Raw genomic sequence first — 22,818 nt, 5'->3', positions numbered from 1 at the left:
GAAGTTATTTCTTGCCACTGGTGCAGTTATTGGTTTTATTTGCACATGGCTGAACCATTTCATTAGACTTTCCCTCATCTTGTCATCTGTTCAGTCCTAAGTCTTCTTGGTTGCTTTCATTTTTAATTCTATTATTCCTAGTTTGCCACTTATCTTAGCATCTTCATCTCAGCTATTCCTTGTTTTGGACGCTTTGAGTCTTTATTGTGGAAAACTCCAGTCTACGTAATGACATTTTTTGATATTTGTCTTGCGAAACTTCTGGACTCATTGCTAGATACTGATCCAATAACACTCTAGGTGCACTTTTCCATTTTAGCCACCCTGCTCTAATTCTATGAGTAACACTCTCTTCAACTTATTCCTTGTTATGGATGATTGAGTCAAGATATCAGAAATGTTCACTTTTGATGTATTTCTATATCAATATATCATTGATTGATCTTAATTGAATCATTGTTGCTACTTCTATGCTGTTAGCCTGTTAGATGTCTTATACGATGTTGTCCGGCTCAGAGTGGACACAAAACTGGAATGCTTAATGGGTCACGGGTGGAATGGCCTGACCACTGGATTGATCCAGTGAACTGTGAAATAATAAATAAAACACAAAAATATAGACAAAATATAAACAATACCTGACAGTTACAGCAAATAAAAAATGATCTAATTTCTATTGTTAGCAATCAAAATGGCTCTATTGGCAAACAAAATACGACAAGTTTTTAATTGAATAAGAAGTAGAAAGAAGAAAAAAATGCAGAAAATGAAAAAGACTTAAAGAGAGGAGTTTATGATTTTCTTGTACAATTGAAGGAAACCCTCTTTGTAACAATAGGAAAAAGAAACTTCTACAAAACTATGAAAGTGTAAAACAATCATATAATCTCATTCTCTTCAGTTCTTCTTAAGCGAAAATCTTAAAGTCTGAAAGATTGAAGCTTCTGTGAAACCCTCCCTTTTCTCATGTGAAAGAATGGTAGGATCCATCTAATAGACGCCATGAAGGGTGCGGAATGGAGGGCGAATTTCAAAAAAAATTTCCTACCTTCTTCCAACTGGGAATCATATTCCCTAAATTTAGAATACTTTATTCAAGGATCCTACTTGAACCATAAACAAACCAGATCTGAACCAAAAGAAAACATGAAGGATTATACCTGATTCGGAGAAATAATATCTCCCAAAGTTGGTGTTCACACCCAAAGAAGAAACCAAGATCCGCTCTTGCTGAAGATGACACAGCTGTGGATGGAACGGAACCAGCAGGGTGCGTCCTACACATTGGATTCTTCACAAAAACCCTCTGGAAAACCTTGAACACCGAATCCTTTTGTCTTTCTTGCAAGATTGTTGTCAATAACTGATTTCTTGACTTCCTGTTGCTGCAAAGATCCAATCTTCCAACAGGGAGTGGCGGCAGCTGAAGGAGGAGAAGTCCAGGGACGAAGAGGGCAGAACTGTCTCTTCTCTCTGGAGTCTGTCAGAGATCAACTCTCAGATTGCAGGATGTATTTCTTGCTTACTCAAACCCTTAGTTCGAAATCTGATATTTCTCCTAGGGTTTTCTCCTCTTTCTTCTTGATTAAGAAACCTCCCAATATTTTGGGAGTTATCCCAATCCAAATCAGTATTTGGATAGGGGTTAATCTTAATCTTATCTGCAGATTAAGTTAGTTAACTCTTGATCTTATCAGGGAGGTTACCAGCTTCAAATCTAATTTGAATTTGGTCTCTTAGAGTGGATAAGGTTAAAGACCCAATCCTTTTACTAACATTAATCTCAGATTCGTCCCATGAACTGGTGATCATATCAGCCCAGTTTGAAATGGGCTTTTGGCCCATTAAGTGTTCAGTGTTTAACAAGTTTCCAATTTGCTGCCCAGTTGGGCTTCTTTGTATGGCGTGGGACCCAAGCATTGATCTACACACCAGCCACATGGGTTCGGCCCATCCTTTATTATAAGGCCCAACCGAATTCACTGAAAGGCTCAGTGACCCCCTTGAGCCCATCACATGGACCCTATGGGCCCAACACTTACATTAAGTGGTCCCTGGGCCAAGCCATCTTATAAAAACCCAGGGACTTTGGGCAGGTGCAAGATTAGCCCATCAGGTATTATTCTAAATGGTCTTACACTTAACCTCTCAGCCCTTAATGATCAAGCACTGCTCGACAAGAGAAGACCTCTCTCTCGGCTGCAAGGAACAGTGCCGCACTCTCTACTCATATGGATCCCGGGAATTAAAACCTTTTGCAAATCTTTTGAAACCGTACATATACATATATATATATATATATATATATATATATATATATTAATTTTGCAAAACAAAATTCCAACGATTGAAATCAACTGCCGACAGTTTGGTTTCCATCAGAGAGAGTGCATTTCCGATCATTACCATTGTCCAACAAAGGGGCTGATCCTGTCACTATGACCACTCACTCAGATGAATTCTCATACTGCCCCAACATGTCCAGGTTTTGACCCCCACTAAGGATCTCACTGATTGACACATCAAAGACAGCCCGATCCGACACCTAGTGATGTGTCATAATCGAGTCTAGGGGTCAGGTGTAACTTTTCAGTTTTGCCCATGTGTCTCCAAGGTCTAGGGCAATATTGGAAATCTGGTCCGGTTCAAGGGTTCAAGCAATCCCATACTACATGTGCCTTGGGTCTTACCCTGGTGGCCGAAACAAGCCATCGCAACACTTGGTGGCACATTAGTATCAGCCTTGGCAGGATAAATCTCCCCATACTTATCCAATGCCTGTGAACATTTAAAACTAACACAAGTTTCCATAAGTGTCCAGTTTTAGGGTCTTACACAGAATTACACCAAACAACATGAATCAAACATGCACTTTAATTTATTTCCACTAAATAATAAAAGTACATCAAATCCGATTGAAGCTAAGGGCATACAAGACTGTCTAACATCATGTCCCCTCCATAGTTTCATTCTCATATTTTAAATATTTATAAAAAATTAAATAGCCATAGAATTACAACCATAAAAATCATTGCTTACCTGTAACTTCTTTTGATTCCATGGAGAGCAAGCTCTAGCTTTCTTTGACACTTAACATTTGGAAAGAGATAGAAGTGTCACTTTTGAAAGTTCAATGAATATCTGAAGGTTCCTCTTCATCAAGTCTTATGACTTGATATCATTAGAGCAGCATATATGCAACAAACCATGGTAACCGCCTGCCCTGGTAGATGTTCTTTGCAAGTTTACATCAAAGGCCTCCCCAAATTCATTGCGAAGAACTGAAACACCAGCAAGTGTTCTAGCAGGGGGTTGTAAATAGGAACTTGTAGTGGACATCTTCTTGCACACTGGAGGCCTTGTGCCAGTATTGCATCCATTTGATCCTCCAACTATACTTATAAGCAGTAGATAGCATTTAAGTGGATGGGGAGTCTAAGTTGTGAGGCTCATCTACATGTACATGAGTATTAGGTCCACCAGTGCTTGATGAGATGATGAGTTGATTCCTTGAAATCTCACAAAAGCCTGAAACTGATTGAAATCTCAGGTTTGATCCTCCAACTATACTTATAAGCAGTAGATAGCATTTAAGTGGATGGGGAGTCTAAGTTGTGAGGCTCATCTACATGTACATGAGTATTAGGTCCACCAGTGCTTGATGAGATGATGAGTTGATTCCTTGAAATCTCACAAAAGCCTGAAACTGATTGAAATCTCAGGTCCTTTTTTGTGTTGTAGACTTGAAATCTCAAATTCAACTGCTCAAGTGTTAAGTTTATCTTTGATTCTTCTTCATCAGTCCTCTTTTCCTCTTCGTTTTCTAAACTGAAGCTTCTTTGGTGATCTCTTACTCTCGTAGAAAAAAAAAAAGACTGAGTTTCTCTTTTGTTAGAGGGTTTGCTTAAAAACTCTACCCAGATGGTCCAACCATGACTCAACCAGGTTTTGATAATATTTAGAACCTGGTATGCCTAAAAACTGGAACACCTGCTGGGTACTGGTCCCAACTGTCTGACTGTCTGGTCCAGTTCAACTCTGACATTGGTGTAATATTCCTAATTCTAGGAGGTTAGGGATCAAAGATAATTTGTACATAAATTCTTCTCTGCTTGTGTGTTATTTTGACTGTTCTGTTATATTGTCTTTTACTTTTGCTATCTGTTATCCTATCTTAATATCCCATTTCCTTTGTATTTTTTTTTTAAATGGTAAGGGGTAATTAATAATCAGTAATGGTAAGGGGTAATTCAATAATCGGTATAAGTAGAATATTACATCAAAAAGTCCACTGTCTTGGTCTTGTCTTAAAACCGGATTCTGTATCTACCCATTTTTTGGGAAAAAGGTTCATTCATATTCGTATCGACCAGGAGTTATATTCCAATTGGTTTCTTCCTTTCTTGGATTTGCAATTTTTTTTCATGGGCAATCCAATAAATATTTTTGTTCTATAAAAAGACCACTACCCAATTTTGCTGTACACATATGGAAAAAATATGAAAGAAGGGAAGAAAGACAAAAACAACCTCAAACAACTTTACTATGTACCACCTTCTATGCCCAAGACGGATACCAGTTAAAGACAAAATCCCTTTTTAAAGATTTAAATTCAATCAAAGCTAACCAATCCGTTAAGAGACTGCTGCAGCATTTACACATAAGTGGAAAATGGGTTCTCCAATTTATAAAAGATCCCCATTTCCTCTTCCAAACAGCCAAACAAATAGACAAGTAACCATATGCCACAAGATTGCTCCCCAGTTTCTTAAAGGGCAAGAAAAAGGAAAATAGAGCAGAATGAACTCTGTTGAACTCATCCCAGACAAAAATGGAGAAAAGATCCCATAAAAACTGAAGTTACTGGACACCCAGCAAATGTCATTAATTGATTCTTTTGCTTCCTTGCAAAGAAACATCTGAATGATCTGATTGAGAGACCTCTGTTATTAAGACGTCAATGATGAGAACCTTGTCAAGATAAACTAGCCACAAGAAATCCCCAACACTAGGAGGGACAGAATGATCCAAAACACAATTGGCCTCAACAACTTCCATAAGCCCTCTTGCCAAGCAACAGAAAAAATTCTTTTTGGCTCTTCCTTCCAATTGGTTTTGTCCTTTTTGGGTTTGAGAACTAAGGGTGCATACTTGTGATCAAAGGACATTGCCCCTGACCATTAGAAAAGGACAACGCCTATCTAATGGCATAATGTTTATCTCCTAATTGATCTAAAGCTATCCTCTTTTCAGTGTTCACTTATTTGATGCAGTAAATGGTCAAATGCTTTTGTGATCTTCGTTTTACTACATCATTGTTCCCTATTATGACATCTTTCATGATGAGATAGAAATCAATATTAGTTTATTTTTGTTCATTATCTTGGAAATTGTATTCTTACAGATAGTTAATGTTGCAGGATGAACAACCTGAGGTACAGGGCATAGCTATTCAGCTATCAACCGAAAGATGTGCAACTAACAGTCCTATAGGTATTCAAAACAGGTGTAAAATTTGAATTGTCTGAATGTACATTGAAATCTCTATTGTCATATCTTTATAAAGATCTATCACAGTTTTCTTGATTTGCTTTGTGTACTAGAATTGCAATTGGTGATTGAATTAGGACTTAGGAGTATGGAAGTACTTAATGAAATTTCCCTATATAGTGGCTAGTGCATATAGTGCATAATTCCTTTGATATTCCATGATCAAAAAACAATAATGGGAATTTATCAAAGAGAATAAGAAAGAAATGACTTTCAGGAAGCATGTGATCACCTGAATGGGTTTTCATAGAATAAGTCATGGAGAAGGTTGGATGATGATGTTGATGGTTGAACTTTTTGCATGAAAACGGATCTTCCCTTTCTAATTAGTGATTCTCTGGGGCACTGTTTCTAGTTCTGGGGGATCCAGGCAAGTAGATCATCTCTTTGTTCTTATTTTTGGTGGTTGTGGTAGCATCAACAAAACTGCTTGTGAAGGCAGGAAAGGTAGATGCTATCTAAAGGTTTCTGATGTCTGAAGAAGTTCCTATTTCTCAGTTGCACCTTGTCAATCATATAATTGTATTTCTTTCACCATCAGTTTACCAAGTTGAACCAGGGAAGGGAAGGTCATCCGTAATCCTTAGAAAATTTTAGGTGGCCACAGGATTTGAACTAATTTAAAGGAGAATATGGTGGTGGAGTTGGTATCTAAAGTAAAAAATTCATGGCAGAGTGTGCTTGATGCATTGGTGCATGGTAAGATGAATTTTCTTTCTTTCTTTTTTTTGTTGTTTTTATATTTAGGGCTTCCAAATAATGGTGGGAGTTTGGGATCTGATTCTGGAAAGAATAAGCAAGGGGCTAGTTGCATGGAAGAAAGATACATATCATTATAGGGGCAAAATCACACTGATGAAGCTCGTACTGTCATGTCTTGTGGAGGACTTCTGGGCTTGGAAACATCTTATTAGTGAAACTAGGGCCTCAGTTTTCATGATGTACAATTCATTCAGGTGGGTTCCAAGATCACGAAATTCCTTAGGTTTGGCTAGAGCTGTTGTGGGGAACCAACCCCTTGGGTTGGTGCATTTCTTCTTTTCTGGATGTGCTTATGCATGCTATCTGTCAGAACTTGTTGTGTTTATAGGTATTTGCAATGAGATGGTGATTGTGTATTGGTTGACATTCTCCTTGTTTTTTTGGTAAGAAAGCATGTACTGTTTTTACCTTATTTTTGATCATTAATGACATGCTTGCTATAAGAAAAAATAAAAAAAAAAGGAAAATATAGCAGGGTATTAGTTCCCCTAGTACAGCAGAATAATTGAATAAAGTTTTTTGTGGCTCCAGTTTGGAGTCAAATGTTCATCTGTTGAGAGCCTTAGGTAGATGTGGGGGAGTTTGGGGTGGTTGATCTTGGGTTGGGTAGATGATTTTTCAAATGAGTTTTAGGGTCAAATATTAGATTATGGATGATTTAGATGCTATTTTCCTGTGTTCTGATGGGTATCTTTAGTCTCTCTTCTTGGATTGGTGGGTTATATTTCTTGGGGTGGTCCTTTGTTTTTTTTTTTTTTTGATCAATAACACCAGCTTCATTAAATTAAAAGAAAAGAGGGAATATGGATACAAAAGGGGAGATAAAATATCTTAGCTCCCCAAAAACAGAAAACAAAGGGCAAAGAGAAAAGATTAAAAACTAGCCCAAAAAACAGACTCCCTATTCACTCCTTGCTTGGCCAACCCATCCGCAAATGAGTTGGCACTCCTCTTCACCCAGCTGTACTGAATCTCAATGTCCCTACCCAGCCATAAGAACTGTTTTTTTCATTGTCCACAAACCACAGTCCTCTGTCTTCAACCAACTAACCACCACCTTCGAATCACCTTCCAAGATCAAACGGCTGATATTTAATTCCTTTGCTCTTCGAATTCCTTCAAGCACTGCAAGGATCTCAACCCTAAGAGAGTCACCTTCTCCAATAGGGCCAGAGAATAAAGCAATAACAATCCCTTCCTCATTCCTGAAGACTCCTACAATCCCAGAGGGCCCTGGATTCCTTGCATTCCTGCCATCAAAATTCAGCTTTATAAAGCCCGAGGGGGGAGGGGACCAAAACGGACAAAGAGTCCTCTTGCATCTAGCAATGGAAGCAATCTCTTTCCAGTTTCTTAGCAAGTCATCCATAGGAAAATCTGAAAACAACTCCAAAGATTTTAGCCAGTGGACAGCCCTTAAAAGGATTCGATCTAACAATTCTTCCAATGTTCTTTCCTTGTCGGAAAAAATGCGTGAGTTTCTTTCTTCCCACAAAGACCAGCATCCGCTGCCCTAATACACCTCCACATAGTCTTCCCTCGCTTCCTAGGCCAACTGAAAAAAGGAGGAGAAAACAAACCTTGGACAGTCTCTGGAGGATACCAAGAACACCCAAAACGGGAGAAAACCCACTCCCAAATAGTTTTAGCAGCCTTACAAGAGACCATGAGGTGGTAGCCAGATTCCCCATTAGCTTTACAAAGAGCTCATCTTTTAGGAAGTAGACAATAGTTGGGTCTCTTTCTCTGAAGTAAGTCTAAAATGTTGATTCTTTCTAGGAAAATTTCCCAACAAAAAAAGCCAACCCGAGGAGGAACAAGCCTGCTCCAAATTTCCTTAAGTGGAGGACAACCCAAAGGGGATAGGAGGCTGAGTTAAGGTTTCAAAGAATGAAGCACAAGAAAAGGTACCAGAGCTAGAAGGGGTCCAAAATCTGGTGTCTTCCTTAGCAGGGTTTAGGAAGACAATCTCAAGGGAGGCCAGCAAAGTTACCAAGCTATCCATGTCTGTATCCCTAATTGCCCTACGCAGGCCAAGGTTCCATCCAAAGCCAGAAGTGGAGACTGAAGGGACCAAGAAAGAAGATATGGGTTCATTTTTCAAGTTTGATAGAGCATACAAGGAAGGAAACTGGTCCTTCAGAGGAGAATCCCTGGCCCAAATCTAATTGCCCTACGCAGGCCAAGGTTCCATCCAAAGCCAGAAGTGGAGACTGAAGGGACCAAGAAAGAAGATATGGGTTCATTTTTCAAGTTTGATAGAGCATACAAGGAAGGAAACTGGTCTTTCAGAGGAGAATCCCTGGCCCAAAGTTGTTCCCAGAATTTTATTCGGTTACCAGAGTTTAGACCATACCTGATCCAAGGGGAGAAAACTGGAAGCAGATTGTGAATGGATTTCCAAGGAGAAACAGCTGAAGCCCTTGCCAAGATTCCAGGATCCCGACCATTGTCTTCCAGCCCATGAATGCTAGCCACAATCTTAGTCCACAATTTATCCCTTTCCAATGAAAACCTCCACAACCACTTCCCCAGTAGAGCCATATTCCTTTTCTTGAAATTACCAATCCCAAGACCTCCTAGTTTTTTACACCTAGTGACCACCTCCCAACTCACCCTATGATCTCTCTTCTCCTCTCCAGACTCCCACATAAAGTTCCTTATTAATTTTTCCAAAAGATTGGAAACCTTTGAGGGGATCTTAAATATTGAAAGATAGTAGACAGGTAGGTTAGCTAGGGTAGACTTAATGAGAGTGACTCTCCCACCTAAAGAAAGATAATTTCTCTTCCAGGCCGCCAACCTCTTCTCAAACCTCTCCACTACCGGAGCCCAAAAGCTAATAGTCTTAGGATTATCTCCTAAAGGGAGGCCCAAGTATGTCAGGGGCTAGTCTGAAATTGCACAACCTAGCTCACCTGCAAATTCCCTTAGGTCCCTTTCGTTCACATTCACTCCCACCACACAACTCTTATCAAAGTTTACCTTGAGGTTAGATATCTGCTCAAAGAGTTGTATTGTCAACTTTAGATTCCGAATCCAATTGAAGTTCCCTCCTTCACAGAAAGGATAGTATCATCTGCAAACTGTAGAAGTGTTAAGGGAACCTCCTCCCTTCCTACTCTCCACCCTCTTATTAAATTCCTTGAGTTTGCTCTATGGATCAATCTCCCAAGCACATCAACAATCAGGGTGAAAAGAAATAGGGAAAGAGGATCTCCTTGTCTTAAACCTCTCAACGCAGGAAAGAAGTCAACCACAGTCCCATTCACCAGGATAGAATAATGACAAGTCCTAACACAACCCCAAATCCACTTATACCACCTGTCTCCAAAACCAAAACTCCTCAACACCTCCATCAAGAAAGACCAATCAACTAAGTCATAAGCCTTCTCCAAATCCAATTTGCAAACCACTCCCTTCTTCTTTGACTTCCTAAAGCTCTCCAAGCTCTCATTTGCAATGAGAATCTGATCGGTGATCTGTCTTCCCTCCACAAAAGCACCTTGGTTGGGTGCAATAATAGAGGGAAGCACCTTCTTTATCCTGAGAGATAACACCTTTGCAATGATTTTGTACAAGCTAGTCACTAGACTAATAGGTCTAAAATCCTTTGGTTGAGAAGCATCTTTCTTCTTTGGGACTAAAGCAATGAAAGTTGAGTTCAAGCCTGGATTTATTACACCCCTCCTGTGGAACTCCTCAAAAATTGATCTAAGATCATTCTCCAAAATATCCCAACAGTCCTGGTAAAAGGCCATTGTGAACCCATCTGGACCCGAAGCTTGTGTCCTATCCATTGAGAATACTGCTTCCTTTACCTCCTCCATATCAAAACTTTTTTCTAACCACTCTCTCTTCTCTGCACTTAGAGTTGGTCTATCCAATCCCTCCAACCTCACTCTCCCATTCACAGGCCTTCTAAAAATAGATTTGAAGTGGTTTACTAGAGCCTCTGCAATTTCTGTTGGGTGGGACAACACTGCTCCATCAACTTCCAAATTAGAGATGAAATTCTTCTTTCTCCTCCCATTTGCCACTGAATGGAAAAACCTTGTGTTTCTGTCTCCCTCCTTTAGCCACTTACACCTGGATTTTTGCCTCCAACTGGTTTCCTCAACTAAGATGCCCTTCATCTGCCTCCTCAAAACCCATCTCAACTTCCTTTCTTCCTCTCCAAAGGAACCTCTCTCTTCCTTCAGGTCCAAATCCTCGATTTGCTCCACCAGAACTTGTTTTCTCTCTTATGATCTTCCAAACTCCAGCCTATTCCACTCCTTTAATTGTGATTTTAAGTATTGAAGTTTCTTGTGGAACCTCATTTCCTCCCAATCAACTACCGGATTAGCTTGCTCCCACCATTCTTTGATCTTCTCAATGAAATCTGGATGAGTCAACCACATGTTTTCAAACCTGAAAGGGGTAGGCCCAACTCCTCTTATTTCCTCCTTGACCAACACTACAGGCCAGTGGTCTGAAGTAAGTCTTGGGAGAGCCCTAGAAGTAATATTGCCTCAATGTTCCTCCCAATCTGTTGAGAACAAAAATCTGTCCAACTTAGAGCAAATTGGCCTTGATTGAAGGTTGGACCAAGTGAAGTTATTATTTAGGAAAGGAAGTTCTTTGAGTTCAAAAGAGTTCACAAATTGGTTGAACTTCCTCATACTTGTTGTCACTCAATGTCTGGGGTTGTTGGTTTCCTCTGTAAATCTCACTACATTAAAATCCCCTCCCACACACCAAGGTCCATTTCGGAGGCCTCTAATGTCACTCAATTATTCCCATAATTTCTCCCTTTGCCTATAGTCATTAGGGCCATACACATTTGTTAGTACCCATTCGTACCCATCATCCACCTGTCTGAACTTTAGGGAGACAGAATGATCTCCAATTAGCTCCTCCACACCTATGAGTAAATCTTCTTTCCACAGGGTCACAATCCCTCTTGAGGAACCCCACGAGGGAGCAGCCACCCACTTTATACCCCTAGAACTCCACACTTCTTGCCCATCTGCAATCAAAATCCATTCTTTTGGACTCCCGAAGCATTACCACATCCGGATTAAACTTCTTAATTGCCTCTTTAATTGTCGCTCTCTTCCTAATGTTGCCCAACCCCCTCACGTTCCAACTTAGGATTCTCATTGAAAACTCTTGGCCTTAACCCTAACTCCTCCAATAACTATTTAGACCCTTTTTTTCTAACCCCTTTCACTTCAAACTTCTTGTCCCCCTCAATATCTCTTTTTAATCTCTCCACTTCACTTAGCTTTCTATTCTTCTTCTTGCTGTCCTCTTTTTTTTTTGCATGTAGGCTTTTAGATCATTCGGGTTCTTCAGCTTGCACCCCAACTTTTCACAAACTCTGCAACTGATTCTTCCGCACTAGTTTCCTCTTTTTCTAAAGTTGCACTCTCCTCACTCCTAGGAAATTTCTTGTTCCTTCTCACATTACCTCCAACTACAGCCCTTTCTCCCCCCTCCAAGCTCCCTCTCTGCAATTCCTTCCTCTCCACTTCACCCAAAAGGCTCTCTAAGATTTCCCATATTTTTGTTTCTCTGCAAGTTTTCTCACCCACTTCCCCCCTTGTAGACGCACTGTGGCTTTCAGACCAAGGGCTTCCGACTCTTGGTTGGGAAGAGAATCTGGAACAAGGGACACAAAGCGCTCATCAGTAGCCAAAACTGAATTGATAGAGTTGAGGGATTTACCTGAGGTAGAGAAGTGAGGAGAGAGCATAGGCGAAGGAGTGGTAGTCACTTTCTTTTTTGAGAAATTAGAGCACTCTATCTCCCCGAGTTGGGGGAAGAAAATCCCTGTCGCTGTATCAACACAAAGACCCCTTGTTCAGCTTTGAGAAGACCCGAGCTACCTCCTTTTCGGCCTCTTGCAAAGCGCTAGAACTAGGGAAGGGCTCAGGCAAATTTGGGTTAAGATCATTCACCCGCTCCTCTCTCTCCTCCTTTCCCTCCCCCACCGAATTCCCTATGAACAAACAATCCAGGCTGAAAGAATCCCTGTTCTGATCTTCTGATAGAGCTTCGTCTGCCGCACTGCTTAAACTCCCACAGGTTTCCGATCTTTCATCATAGTCAGAATCTGAGCCGCAGCTTATCCAACCTTGGTTAGCTTCTTCCTTCTCTTCTGTTCTAACTCTCAAATAGCGCGGGTTCGGGCGATCAGGAATGTTGTGTTTTTGGGCATCGCCGGCTATCCGTCGGACCCAGCACAGAGGACGGCGTCCTTCTGCCTTGCTCGCCATTTGAGCCCCTCCATAGTCGAGAGGGCGAGACCTAGACAATGATAGATGAATGTTGCCATCTATCATCGCCCCATGCCTGCCCCGCCCCACGTGATGACTTAAGTTGTCATGTGGGCTTTTAAAAAAACCACCCGAAGCCTGCCCTGCCACACGTGAAGGCTCACCCACTGACCCGTCTGGTCCAGCCTTCCTTAAAGCCGGTTTAGACAAAGACTTTGAGCACAATCGAACCTTACCCATTTCAGCCACGTCAGCATTGGACGGGCCACCCTCTCTAAACAACCCAACTTCAAAAAATTTGAATTAGAAGCCTTAATAGGAAAGCTTCGAGAATTGGGGCACCCCTGTGACTGTTCCCCTTCCTCTGTAGTTTGCCCACATGCACCAGGCTTTCCCGCCAGCCCCTGAAGGTCACGTGTACATCAACCTGCAGACTCGTCAGCTCCTTCAACCTCTGTTCGTCTTCCCCAAAGCGGGGCTTCATCTTCTGAAGCTAACTAGACCTTGTATCAGGCATCTTCTGAGAGAACTTCGAAGGCACGCGGCAAGTACTCCGGTTTGATCCCAGCAACCTTAAGTTCCACAGCTCTCAATTTTCTTAAGTTAACCTCCAACAGAACTCCACCCAACGCTCTGACAATTTTCCTTAGTATTTGATCATTCCAAAGGTTGAAAGGAAGACCGAGAAGTTTGATCAAGAAACTGCCAATTCTAGATTCAACTTCGTTGCAAACTGGAGCCCAGTTTTGGACCTGAACCAAACTTCCCTCTACAAGGAATGTACTGAAATTCAGTTTCTTATCGCCAGTATCTAATAAAGCTTTCTTTTCAGCAAAAGGCAACAACACTACATCTTCATCTAAGCCCAACCTCTCTGCAACTACTTCTAAAACCTTTGTCCAATCTTCTATCACCCTGTCTGCCACTAGGACCATCCTCTTCTCTCAGCTCCCACTCCCTTCTTCCGAAGCTACTCGTCGGAGGACAGTCGAGCTAGACACCAAAATTTCAGGGTAATGCTTAAAGCAGGGCACCTGATTATACAGGACAGAAGGATTACAATCCTTCAAGTCAGGGACTTCTTCCACTCTCCCTTCGACCTCCAGAAGAAAAGCCTGAAGATTAAAAGCGAAGGAAGCTCACCCTCTCCGCTTCTGGCCTTCTAGAATACACAACACTTGCCTTTTGTTATTACCAAAGAGTTTGGTAACCATTATAAACCACCCGTTTCCATTCCTCTTTAGCACAGATTCGAACTTCTTACTCTCACAGGTCAACGAGTTTCTCCAACCTTCTTCCCATAATGAATCGTCGCCCTGCTCCCTTCTCTGATTTTCAAGTGAACCTTCCCCTTTGTCCTTCCCTGCTCGAACAGGAAAGATTTGGCTTCAATGATCAACTCCAGTCTCCATTTCCTCGTCAGCATGAACTTCCTCTCCTCTCCCATATTTTCTATTTCCCTACGAAGACCTCATATTTTCATTGCTATATGAACAACTTTTGTGTTGGTTATGATGTCTCTTGGGGTGGTTCTTTTGGTATGTGCTTTTGAGAGATGGGTTTCTTTTTTTCTTTTGGTTGATCTCTTATCACCTTTTTGTATTCTCATATAGTCACATGTCAGTGGACCTATCTTGGGATATGATACATAGTACAACTCAATCATGAATATGTCACTCCTAGTGAGACTTACTGCCATTAAGTTGGCAGACCTTAGGATTCATCTAATTGGAAGAAAGTGTTCAACTAGATGACTATGCGTCATTATGGACATGTTTTTTCTTGATTGGCTTTTGAGTTTGAAAGAATTGAGGGACGGGCCAGCTTTCAGGTAACCTGTTTCGGACTGTTTTAGAATTTAAGGGTAGCTAACTGTATACAAAATTTCACTTGTTGAAGTTGTGTTTTTGCAGAGAATTTTATTTGTATATTATCTTTCTCTATTAAGTATTAGCCTCTTCTTTTATTACTATTTTCTTGTGGTCTTCAAAAAGCTAGTCTTATTATAGTTGGTAAAATTTGCATACAATGGAGGGTGAGGTTCTTCCACTTTCCCCTCTGATACTACTTTTCTTCTTCTTCTTTTATCATGTAGCTCCTTCAAGTTCTTGACAGCAGCTTTCCTTTTGTAGAGTATAGTGATGTTTCTGCTTATCGCCTATCTCTGTTGGAGGACACAAAAGCCCTCAATCAACTGGTAGAGTATTCTACCAATGCCCTAATTTGTTTTGTTCTTTTGTGAATCATTAGATGATTTTTTAGCATTTTTGATGGTTGACGCTGAAATACATGCAGAATACACTTATTCAAGAGGGGAAAGAGATGTCATCTGTACTGTATACATATCGCAGTTGTGTCAAAGCACTTCCTCAGGTTACTTTTAGATTTAATCTTGTAGCTGAAACTGCTTTACTTACTTTCTATAGGGACTTCTTTAGGCAGGAATGAAGGATTGCTAGCTTATTAGCTTTCTTTGTTGAGCAGTGACAAATGTTTTTTGGTTTGAATCTCTTGTTAACTTTTTTGTTTTTTTTCCTTTAATGGTCGGACTTGGACTTTTCTTGTGTTCTTGTATTCACTTTATTTTGACATATATACCTGAATATTTATATATGTTAGTATAATAATTTGATTGTTAGTTTAAAAAACTGAAAAAAAACTTGATAATATGGATTTCAAGTTACTTTCAGTTCAAATGATAGAAAGCTTAACCAACTAGATATGAATTTCATGTTAAAATAACAATTAATTGTACACTCCTTAATTTGTTTTTTCCCCTCTTTTCCACTTATACAATGGTATGCTCTAACTCAAGTTTGAAACAATTATGCAGCTTCCTGATTCCATGAAGCAAAGTCAAGCAGACTTGTATCTAGAGACATATCAAGTTCTGGATTTGGAGATGAGTCGTCTACGTGAAATTCAGCAATGGCAAGCAACAGCTGCATCTAAAGTATGCCCTTTGAAGTTTTTGGTTTCTGAATTTTATGAAAATATAGAAACTTGCTTTCTTTATTTGATAATGTTGAGAGTATTGGGTTGACTGGCCATCTTTATCCATTTGTTTCTCTTAGCTCTTGTTTAAATGGGGGGAACTGTGGTGCATTAAGTTTTACAAAAGTAAGGGTAATTTATCTTTTATTACTTAAAGGGTAATTTTCATTTCTTACAATATTTGGTATACTCATGTATCCAATCCCATATAGTTGGGACAATGCTTAGATGATGATTTTTTTTTTAAAGGTAAAAAGAAAAATTTTATTAAAAGAAAAAGAGGAGATCTGGAACAAGCAACAACATGGTGTTAAGATAACACCCACCCATCAACAGAAAAAGCCAAAATACATCAAGAGCTTAAAACAGAGGGAAACCAAAGACATCCACTCCCAAACAAGAGCAAACTTAAAGTCTTCTTCAAGCATTTCATCTTGTCCGTCTCCTTCCTTGTTCCACGTTTCTCCTCCTTCCCCAAATGTGAATTCTTCAAGCTCTCTTCCCTCTTGTTTTTTTCAAATGCTTCAAAAGCCTTTCTAACGAACTCCTCTCCACCCCCAAAAAACAATCCACCCTGACATCCCTATCAACCAAACATTAAATCTCCACTCCCTCCTTTCTCACCCGCATTGATTGATGAAGTTGCAATTAGGCCCTCCTCGTTGTCTTACCTTCATCTTGTCCTCAACCTCTGATCTCGACTCCGAACCTTCCTCAGAAGCTGATGTTTGTTTAGTTACTTAGGGATGCTGACTGGGGGAGCTTCAAATTTAGGTGCATTATGGAGGCCAATAGTGGAAAGGGTGGAGAGGAGACTGGATGGATGGAAAGAAAAATATCTATCTTTGGGGGGAAGAATAACTTTAATCAAGAGTTTCCTTTCAAGCTTACCAAATTATTACTGTCCTTACTAAAGATACCGACACAAGTGGCTGAAAGAATTGAAAAAAGTTCAGAAGGATTTCTCATGGGAAGGGGTATGCAGGGAAGGTGGGGGAAAGAAGTTCCATTTGGTAAATTGGGAGAAAGAAGTTCCATTTGGTAAAGGGTAAGGATTGTGATAAAGTTCAGATCTGTGTATGCTTCAGTTTCAGAATAAAAGAAGAGAAGAGAGAAAAGAAAAGAGAAGAGAGAAAAAGAAGAAAAGAGAAGAGAGGAGAGAAGAGAAGAAGACGTAGAAGAAAGACTTGTTCGAACTAGAGAACTCACTTCTCTCTAGTCGGCCAGATTTATTTATAGTTTTCTAAATAAGAAGCACAATGACTATTGTGCCCCCACTTAAGTGTGGGACACATCACTTTAACTTAGAACATAATAGTAATTACATCCAACACATAACATAAAGTAAAGAGACTAGACTACCCTTCTATAGCCGACTCTAACACTCCCCCTCAAGCTGGTGAGTATATGTCATATAATCCCAGCTTGTTACATGTGTAATCCACTCTTCCTTGACTCAGCCTTTTGGTGAGCAAGTCTGCCCATTGATTTCGTATGTTCACATATGCTGTACTTATCACTCCACTAAGCACCTTTTTTCTCACAAAGTGGCAATCAACTTCTATATGTTTTGTTCTTTCATGAAACATTGGATTAAAAGAGATATGAATTGCTGCTTGGTTTTCACAATATAGCTTCATAGGAGTGTCAATCGAGTACCCCATCTCCTCTAAGAGATTCTTCAACCACACTAGTTCACATGTGTGTGCCATGGCTTTATATTCAGTTGCTGCACTACTTCTTGCTACCACATTATGCTTCTTACACTTCATGTCACCAAATTGCCCCCAAGAAAAGTGTAATACCTTGTAGTGGACCTTCTGTTAGATATGGAACCGACCCAATTAACATTAAACCTGTTCATGGGCCGGGCTTCGGGCCTGACTTTACACTGTCGGTCTCGGGCTTCGGGTCGGGCCCATTCAAAATTTGGCAAAAGCCAAGCCCGAGCCTGGCCCATGAACAGGTTTGATCAACATCAATGTACCCTCTACCTCAAGACTTCCTCCACTTTTATATAACAAGCCACGACTTGGTGCTCCTTTCATGCATCACTACACTAACTGCAAATGAAATGTCGAGCCGAGTGATGGTTAGGTAGTTCAATTTACCTACCATCCTCTTATAGCTTTCGGGATCTTCAAACTCCTCACTTGCATCACTACTCAACTTGATATTCAATTCCATGGGTGTCTTAGCTGGTTTGGCACCCAACAACCCTGTCTCCTCTAGTAGATCAAGGACATATTTCCTCTGGCACAAAGTAATACCATTTTTGGACCTTGCTACCTCTATCCCTAAGAAGTATCTTAGTTTACCATGGTCCTTTGTCTGGAAGTGATCGTGCAAAAAGGTTTCCAACCTATCAATCCCCAACCTGTCACTGCCAATAATAAAATATCATCTACATATACCACCAATAAAATCTGCCCAGCACTAGAATCATAACTGAATACTGAATGGTCGACCTACCATTGTTTCATGCCAATTTTCTTCACCACTTCACTGAATATGCCAAACCATGCACGGGGGGACTGTTTAAGTCCATAAATAGCTTTCTTGAGCTTACACACCTTACAATCCTCCCTCTAAGCAATAAACCCAAGTGGTTGCTCCATATACACCTCCTCAAGAAGATCACCATGTAAAAAGGCATTATAGATATCAAAGCTGAAACAAGGGCCAATCATACGTAGTAGCTAGAAAGATCAAAACATGAACAAAACCAATCTTGGCAACAAGAGAGAAAGTCTCTGTGTAGTCAATGCCATATATCTGTGAATAACCTTTGGCAGTCAACCTAGCTTTCATCCGCTCAACACTACCATCAGGTAAGTACTTGATAGTGTATACCCACTTACATCCTACAACATGCTTACTAGGAGGGAGAGTGGTGAGATCCCTTGCATGATTATGAGCTAGAGTTGTAAGTTTGTCTTCCATTGCTTGATGTCATCCTAGAGTGGTAACTGGTAAGGGCTTGTTGGACATCCTTAGGAACAGAAACAGAGGACAATAACGAAACAAACTATTGGTGGGAAGTAGAAAGGTGAGATACAAAAACATAACTAGAGATAGGATGAAGGGTACAGCCATGTTTACCTTTCCACAAGGCAATGGGAAGGTCAAGGTCAGAAACATGGTTTGATAGTGGTTTGGACACAACTGTTGGATCCATCGGCGGTGAAGAAGTTGGAGGAGGAGCCGGTGTATGTCGATGTGTATAAACTTTCTGGATAGGTGGTCATTTGGTAGGAAGTTGCACCGGAGGCAAGGACTTGGCCGTAGCTGGAACAAGTGGAATGGGGTCCTCAACAGGAATTGGAAGCAAAATAGGAGAATAAGAGACATTCGGTCCAGAAAAAAAAATGGAACAGACTCAAAGAAAGTAACATCTAGACACAAAGCAACGCTGGAAACTGGGATTATAACACTTATATCCTTTCTGAGTCTTAGAATAGCCAAGAAAGACACACTTAGTAGATCGTGCATCTAATTTGTCCAATCCAGACCCAAGATTATGAACAAAGCACACACACCCAAAAACCCTAGGAGTGAGAGGAAAATGAGGCAATGTCGGAAACAAAACAGAGAAGGGAGATTGACCATCAAGGATGGACATAGTCATCCGATTAATAAGGAAGCAAGATGTAAGTACAACATCACTCCAAAAACATTTGGGTACATTCATATGGTGCAAAAGGGATCGAGCAGTTTCCAAGAGGTGGCGGTTCTTTCGTTCAGCTACCCCATTTTGCTGAGGGGTGTAAGTGCAAGAGGTTTGATGAATAATACCATGTTTTAAATATTGTTGAAAAGGTGTATAAAAAGATTCCCGGCCATTATCTTAACATAAGATCTTAATATGTACACCAAATTGAGTGTGAATTTCAGCTTGAAACTTTTGGAAGATAGAAAATAATTCACTCCTTTCTTTTATATGATAAAGCCATGCCATCCTTGAATAATCATCGACAAAAATAACAAAGTACTTATAACCATTATGTGACACTATTTTATTCGAACCCCAAATGTCCGAATGGACCAAAGAAAAAGGAATCGACATTCGACTATCGACTGTAGGACTAAAGGGAACGCGATGATGTTTCCCATATTGACACGATTCACAATCCAAAGTAGAAAGACGACTCAATGCTGGAACAAGTAGCTTAAGAGCTTTAAGGGATGGATGGCTAAGTCTGTAGTACTGCTATAGAGGAGAAAGAGACGACTGAAGAGCTATTGACGAACCACCACCATCATCAAGATAATACAGTCCACTAGCTTCATGCCCTCTGCCAATCTTCTTCCCCGTCTTGAGATCATAAAAAGCACAAAATGAGGGGTAAAATGTGATAGAGCAATTAAGAGACTTAGTCAATTTACTAATAGACATAAGATTAAAAGGGAATTTGGGAATATACAAAATTGATGACAAAGATAGTGAACCAGTGTTAACATTACCAATAACACATATGGAAGAAGTGGAACCATTAGCAAGAGTAACAGTGTGGGTTGCAGAAGATGAAGAAAGAGACGAAAATACACCTAGTCCCAGTCATATGATTGGAAGCTCCAGAATCAATGACCCAATGGGAGGGTTTGGATGCTAGACAAGCCATACTTGAGTGGGCAAGCGTAGCTGTATTTTGTTGAGAAGTAGCTTGGAGCAACCTCTCATACTCATTATGTGGAACACTCATCATCTCTTGGCCGGAGGCATCTGTAGATGTAAGAGGTGTCTGATTGGCTTGCTGAATTTCTTGTCTCATACCACCACCACTAGCCACTACATGATTTGCCTAGGTTGACAGTGGGCCATGTAGATCATAACAAAAACTGATAGTATGTCCTTCCATGCCACAATGTGTACACCTTCTCAAACCATTGCTACGTCTTCTACCACAGGCTCCCCTGAATCTCGACTTGCAATACGCCCACCACCACGACTGTACATGGGTCCACCACCACCACCACGACCTGACTGAACTTCCCGAGTTCCTCTTCTACCACCACAACCTCCTCCTCTTGTCACTGCAAAGGCAGACCTATTTGATATGGGGGAGTGCTCCATAGGTCCAACTAAAATCCTTTGGAGGTGGGCAAACACCTCTTCAAGTGAGGGAAGGGTAGACCCACCTAGTATCTGTGCTCTCATCGGTTCATATTTAGACTTCAATCCCACTAAAAATCTGTTTACATCAAGCTGTTCTCTCTATTGTTGCTGAATTTTGACATCAGATGTAAGAGGGTGATACACATTCGGCTCATTTCTAAGGTTCCTCAGGCTAGCATAATACTCCTTTAGACTTTGATTACTCTGTTGCAAATTAAAATACTCTTGATAGAGCTAGTATACTCTAGTAGTATTGTCCAGTCTTGAGTAAAACTTTTTTGCATGATCCCAAATCTCCTTGGCTGTGCCTAAGAACATGAAATTCACACTAATCTTAGGTTCCACTGTTACATGCTATTCCATAACTTGGTCATAATCTGTGCATCTTCTTGTTCCCAATCACTATATTCAGGAAAATCAACTGAAGGTTTATCTTCTCTCACATGCTTCACCTTCTTCTTAGCTCTAAGAAAAACTTCAACAGATTTAGCCCAAGGCATGTAATTCTCTCCATTCAGTTTAATAGAGGTCATCTGCACGTTCAAATAATTAGGGAGAATCATATCTGACTTTTGCTTGGCTTTTGCCATAATTTGAAGGGGCCTGGCCCGAAGCCCGAGCCCGACACAGTGTAAGTCAGGCCTGAAGCCTGGCCCATGAACAAGTCTAGTGCTCACTACTGTCTCCCATAGCTGCCATAAAAAAATTTCCTTTTTTTTCTTCTCACCCTACCTTATTAATGATCACCACACTACACTCCTACGGCTGACTATTACTGAACCATTTACTGTACAGGTTTCAGCAATAGTAATCACCACTCTTCTCCACTTTTGACACCAAAAAAAATCAGAAATTGCTTCCCATACACTTCACACACGTGATACTAGGTCTGCAAAACATCAGGAATTGCTTCCCATTATAATCTCATGCAACCCACCTATCTGAACTGCACAAGTTAGACTCAAACCTGTCAGATCACTAAACCACTGTAAACAGCCCTCTTCGATCCATCAATTAGAGGATTTTCTACCAACCACCTGAAACCACCACAACAAAACCAATCGGAGGCATTAAAACCTCCAGAAGCAAAAAATGACTACTCCTTTTTAGCCCTTTTGTTAAACTCCAAGTGACTGAAGAGAAACCTACAAAATACTAGATTGGGAGGTGCAGAAATCTGGGCAGATCTGAACTGATCTATAATGACTCTGATACCATGATAAATTTCAGATCTGTGTATGCTTCAGTTTCAGAATAAAAGAAGAGAAGAGAGAAAGAGAAAGAGAAGAAGAGAAGAGAAGAGAAGAGAGAAGAGAAGAAGAGGTAGAAGAAAGACTGGTTCGAACTAGAGAGCTCACTTCTCTCTAGTTGGCTTGATTTATTTATAGTTTTCTAAATAAGAAACACGATGAGTATTGTGCCCCCACTTAAGTGTGGGGCACATCACTTAACTTAGAACATAATAGTAATTACATCCAGCACATAACATAAAGTAAAAAGACTAGACTACCCTTCTATAGCCAACTATAACAGATTTTAATTTTCATTTCTTCTAATGTTTTGATATTTAAGGGGTTCTGTTCAACTGGGATAGTCTTTTACTATCCAGTTTGGCAGTTTTATTTCTTTCAAGGTATGAATGCTGTCTCTTCTCAGCTTTCTTCTCTTTTCTTATACCTGTTACTTGGCCTTTTTAATACATAATGTGAATCTTACTTGAGAAAGACGACAAAAGAATATGCAGCCTCATCCCCCAGACATGAAGGAATGGAAAAAGTTACATATAGATGCTTATTTTTGGTAGATTATCCTATAAGTTGGTCAAAGAACAAGTTAAAATAAAATTTATTAAAAGAATAAAGAATATAGAAGAAGGGTGACTAGAAATCGTTTATCAAAAAGAAAAGGGTGACTAGAAGTCACTCGAGAGAAGAAAGAGAAAACCCTTCACCCACCACAAACAATTAAAGCGATCAAAATCCACTGATGAGCAGTCCATTGTGAACAACAAACAAATTTTAGAAGAAAAAATTCATACGAAAAGGACTCGTGTGTTTTACAGTAGTCAGTTAGGGTTTTTGAAGCAAAAGAGAAGGGAGGAGAGAATTAGAGAAAAATAAGGAGAGTAGAATG

General features: G+C 40.3%; 1 protein-coding gene across 3 annotated transcripts in view; it reads left to right on the top strand.

The window, feature by feature from the left end:
• Positions 1 to 22,818, top strand: part of PIR121 (transcription activator) — a 160,258-nt gene that overhangs the window by 771 nt on the left and 136,669 nt on the right. For 2 of the 3 annotated variants that reach the window (XM_088956812.1, XM_088956817.1), the window contains exons 3-6: positions 5,421 to 5,493; positions 14,708 to 14,772; positions 14,871 to 14,948; positions 15,409 to 15,528. In XM_088956812.1, coding sequence (XP_088812938.1) covers positions 5,421 to 5,493; positions 14,708 to 14,772; positions 14,871 to 14,948; positions 15,409 to 15,528 — 336 coding nt within the window. The remainder of the gene's footprint in view (positions 1 to 5,420; positions 5,494 to 14,707; positions 14,773 to 14,870; positions 14,949 to 15,408; positions 15,529 to 22,818) is intronic. The other variant, XM_088956820.1, reaches the window with a different exon arrangement.

Source organism: Nelumbo lutea, chromosome 1 (assembly GCF_056320005.1).
Source record: "Nelumbo lutea isolate HS-2025 chromosome 1, American lotus-T2T, whole genome shotgun sequence".
In the NCBI taxonomy this organism is placed as follows: domain Eukaryota; kingdom Viridiplantae; phylum Streptophyta; class Magnoliopsida; order Proteales; family Nelumbonaceae; genus Nelumbo; species Nelumbo lutea.
This window is presented reverse-complemented; position numbering and strand designations above follow the sequence as displayed.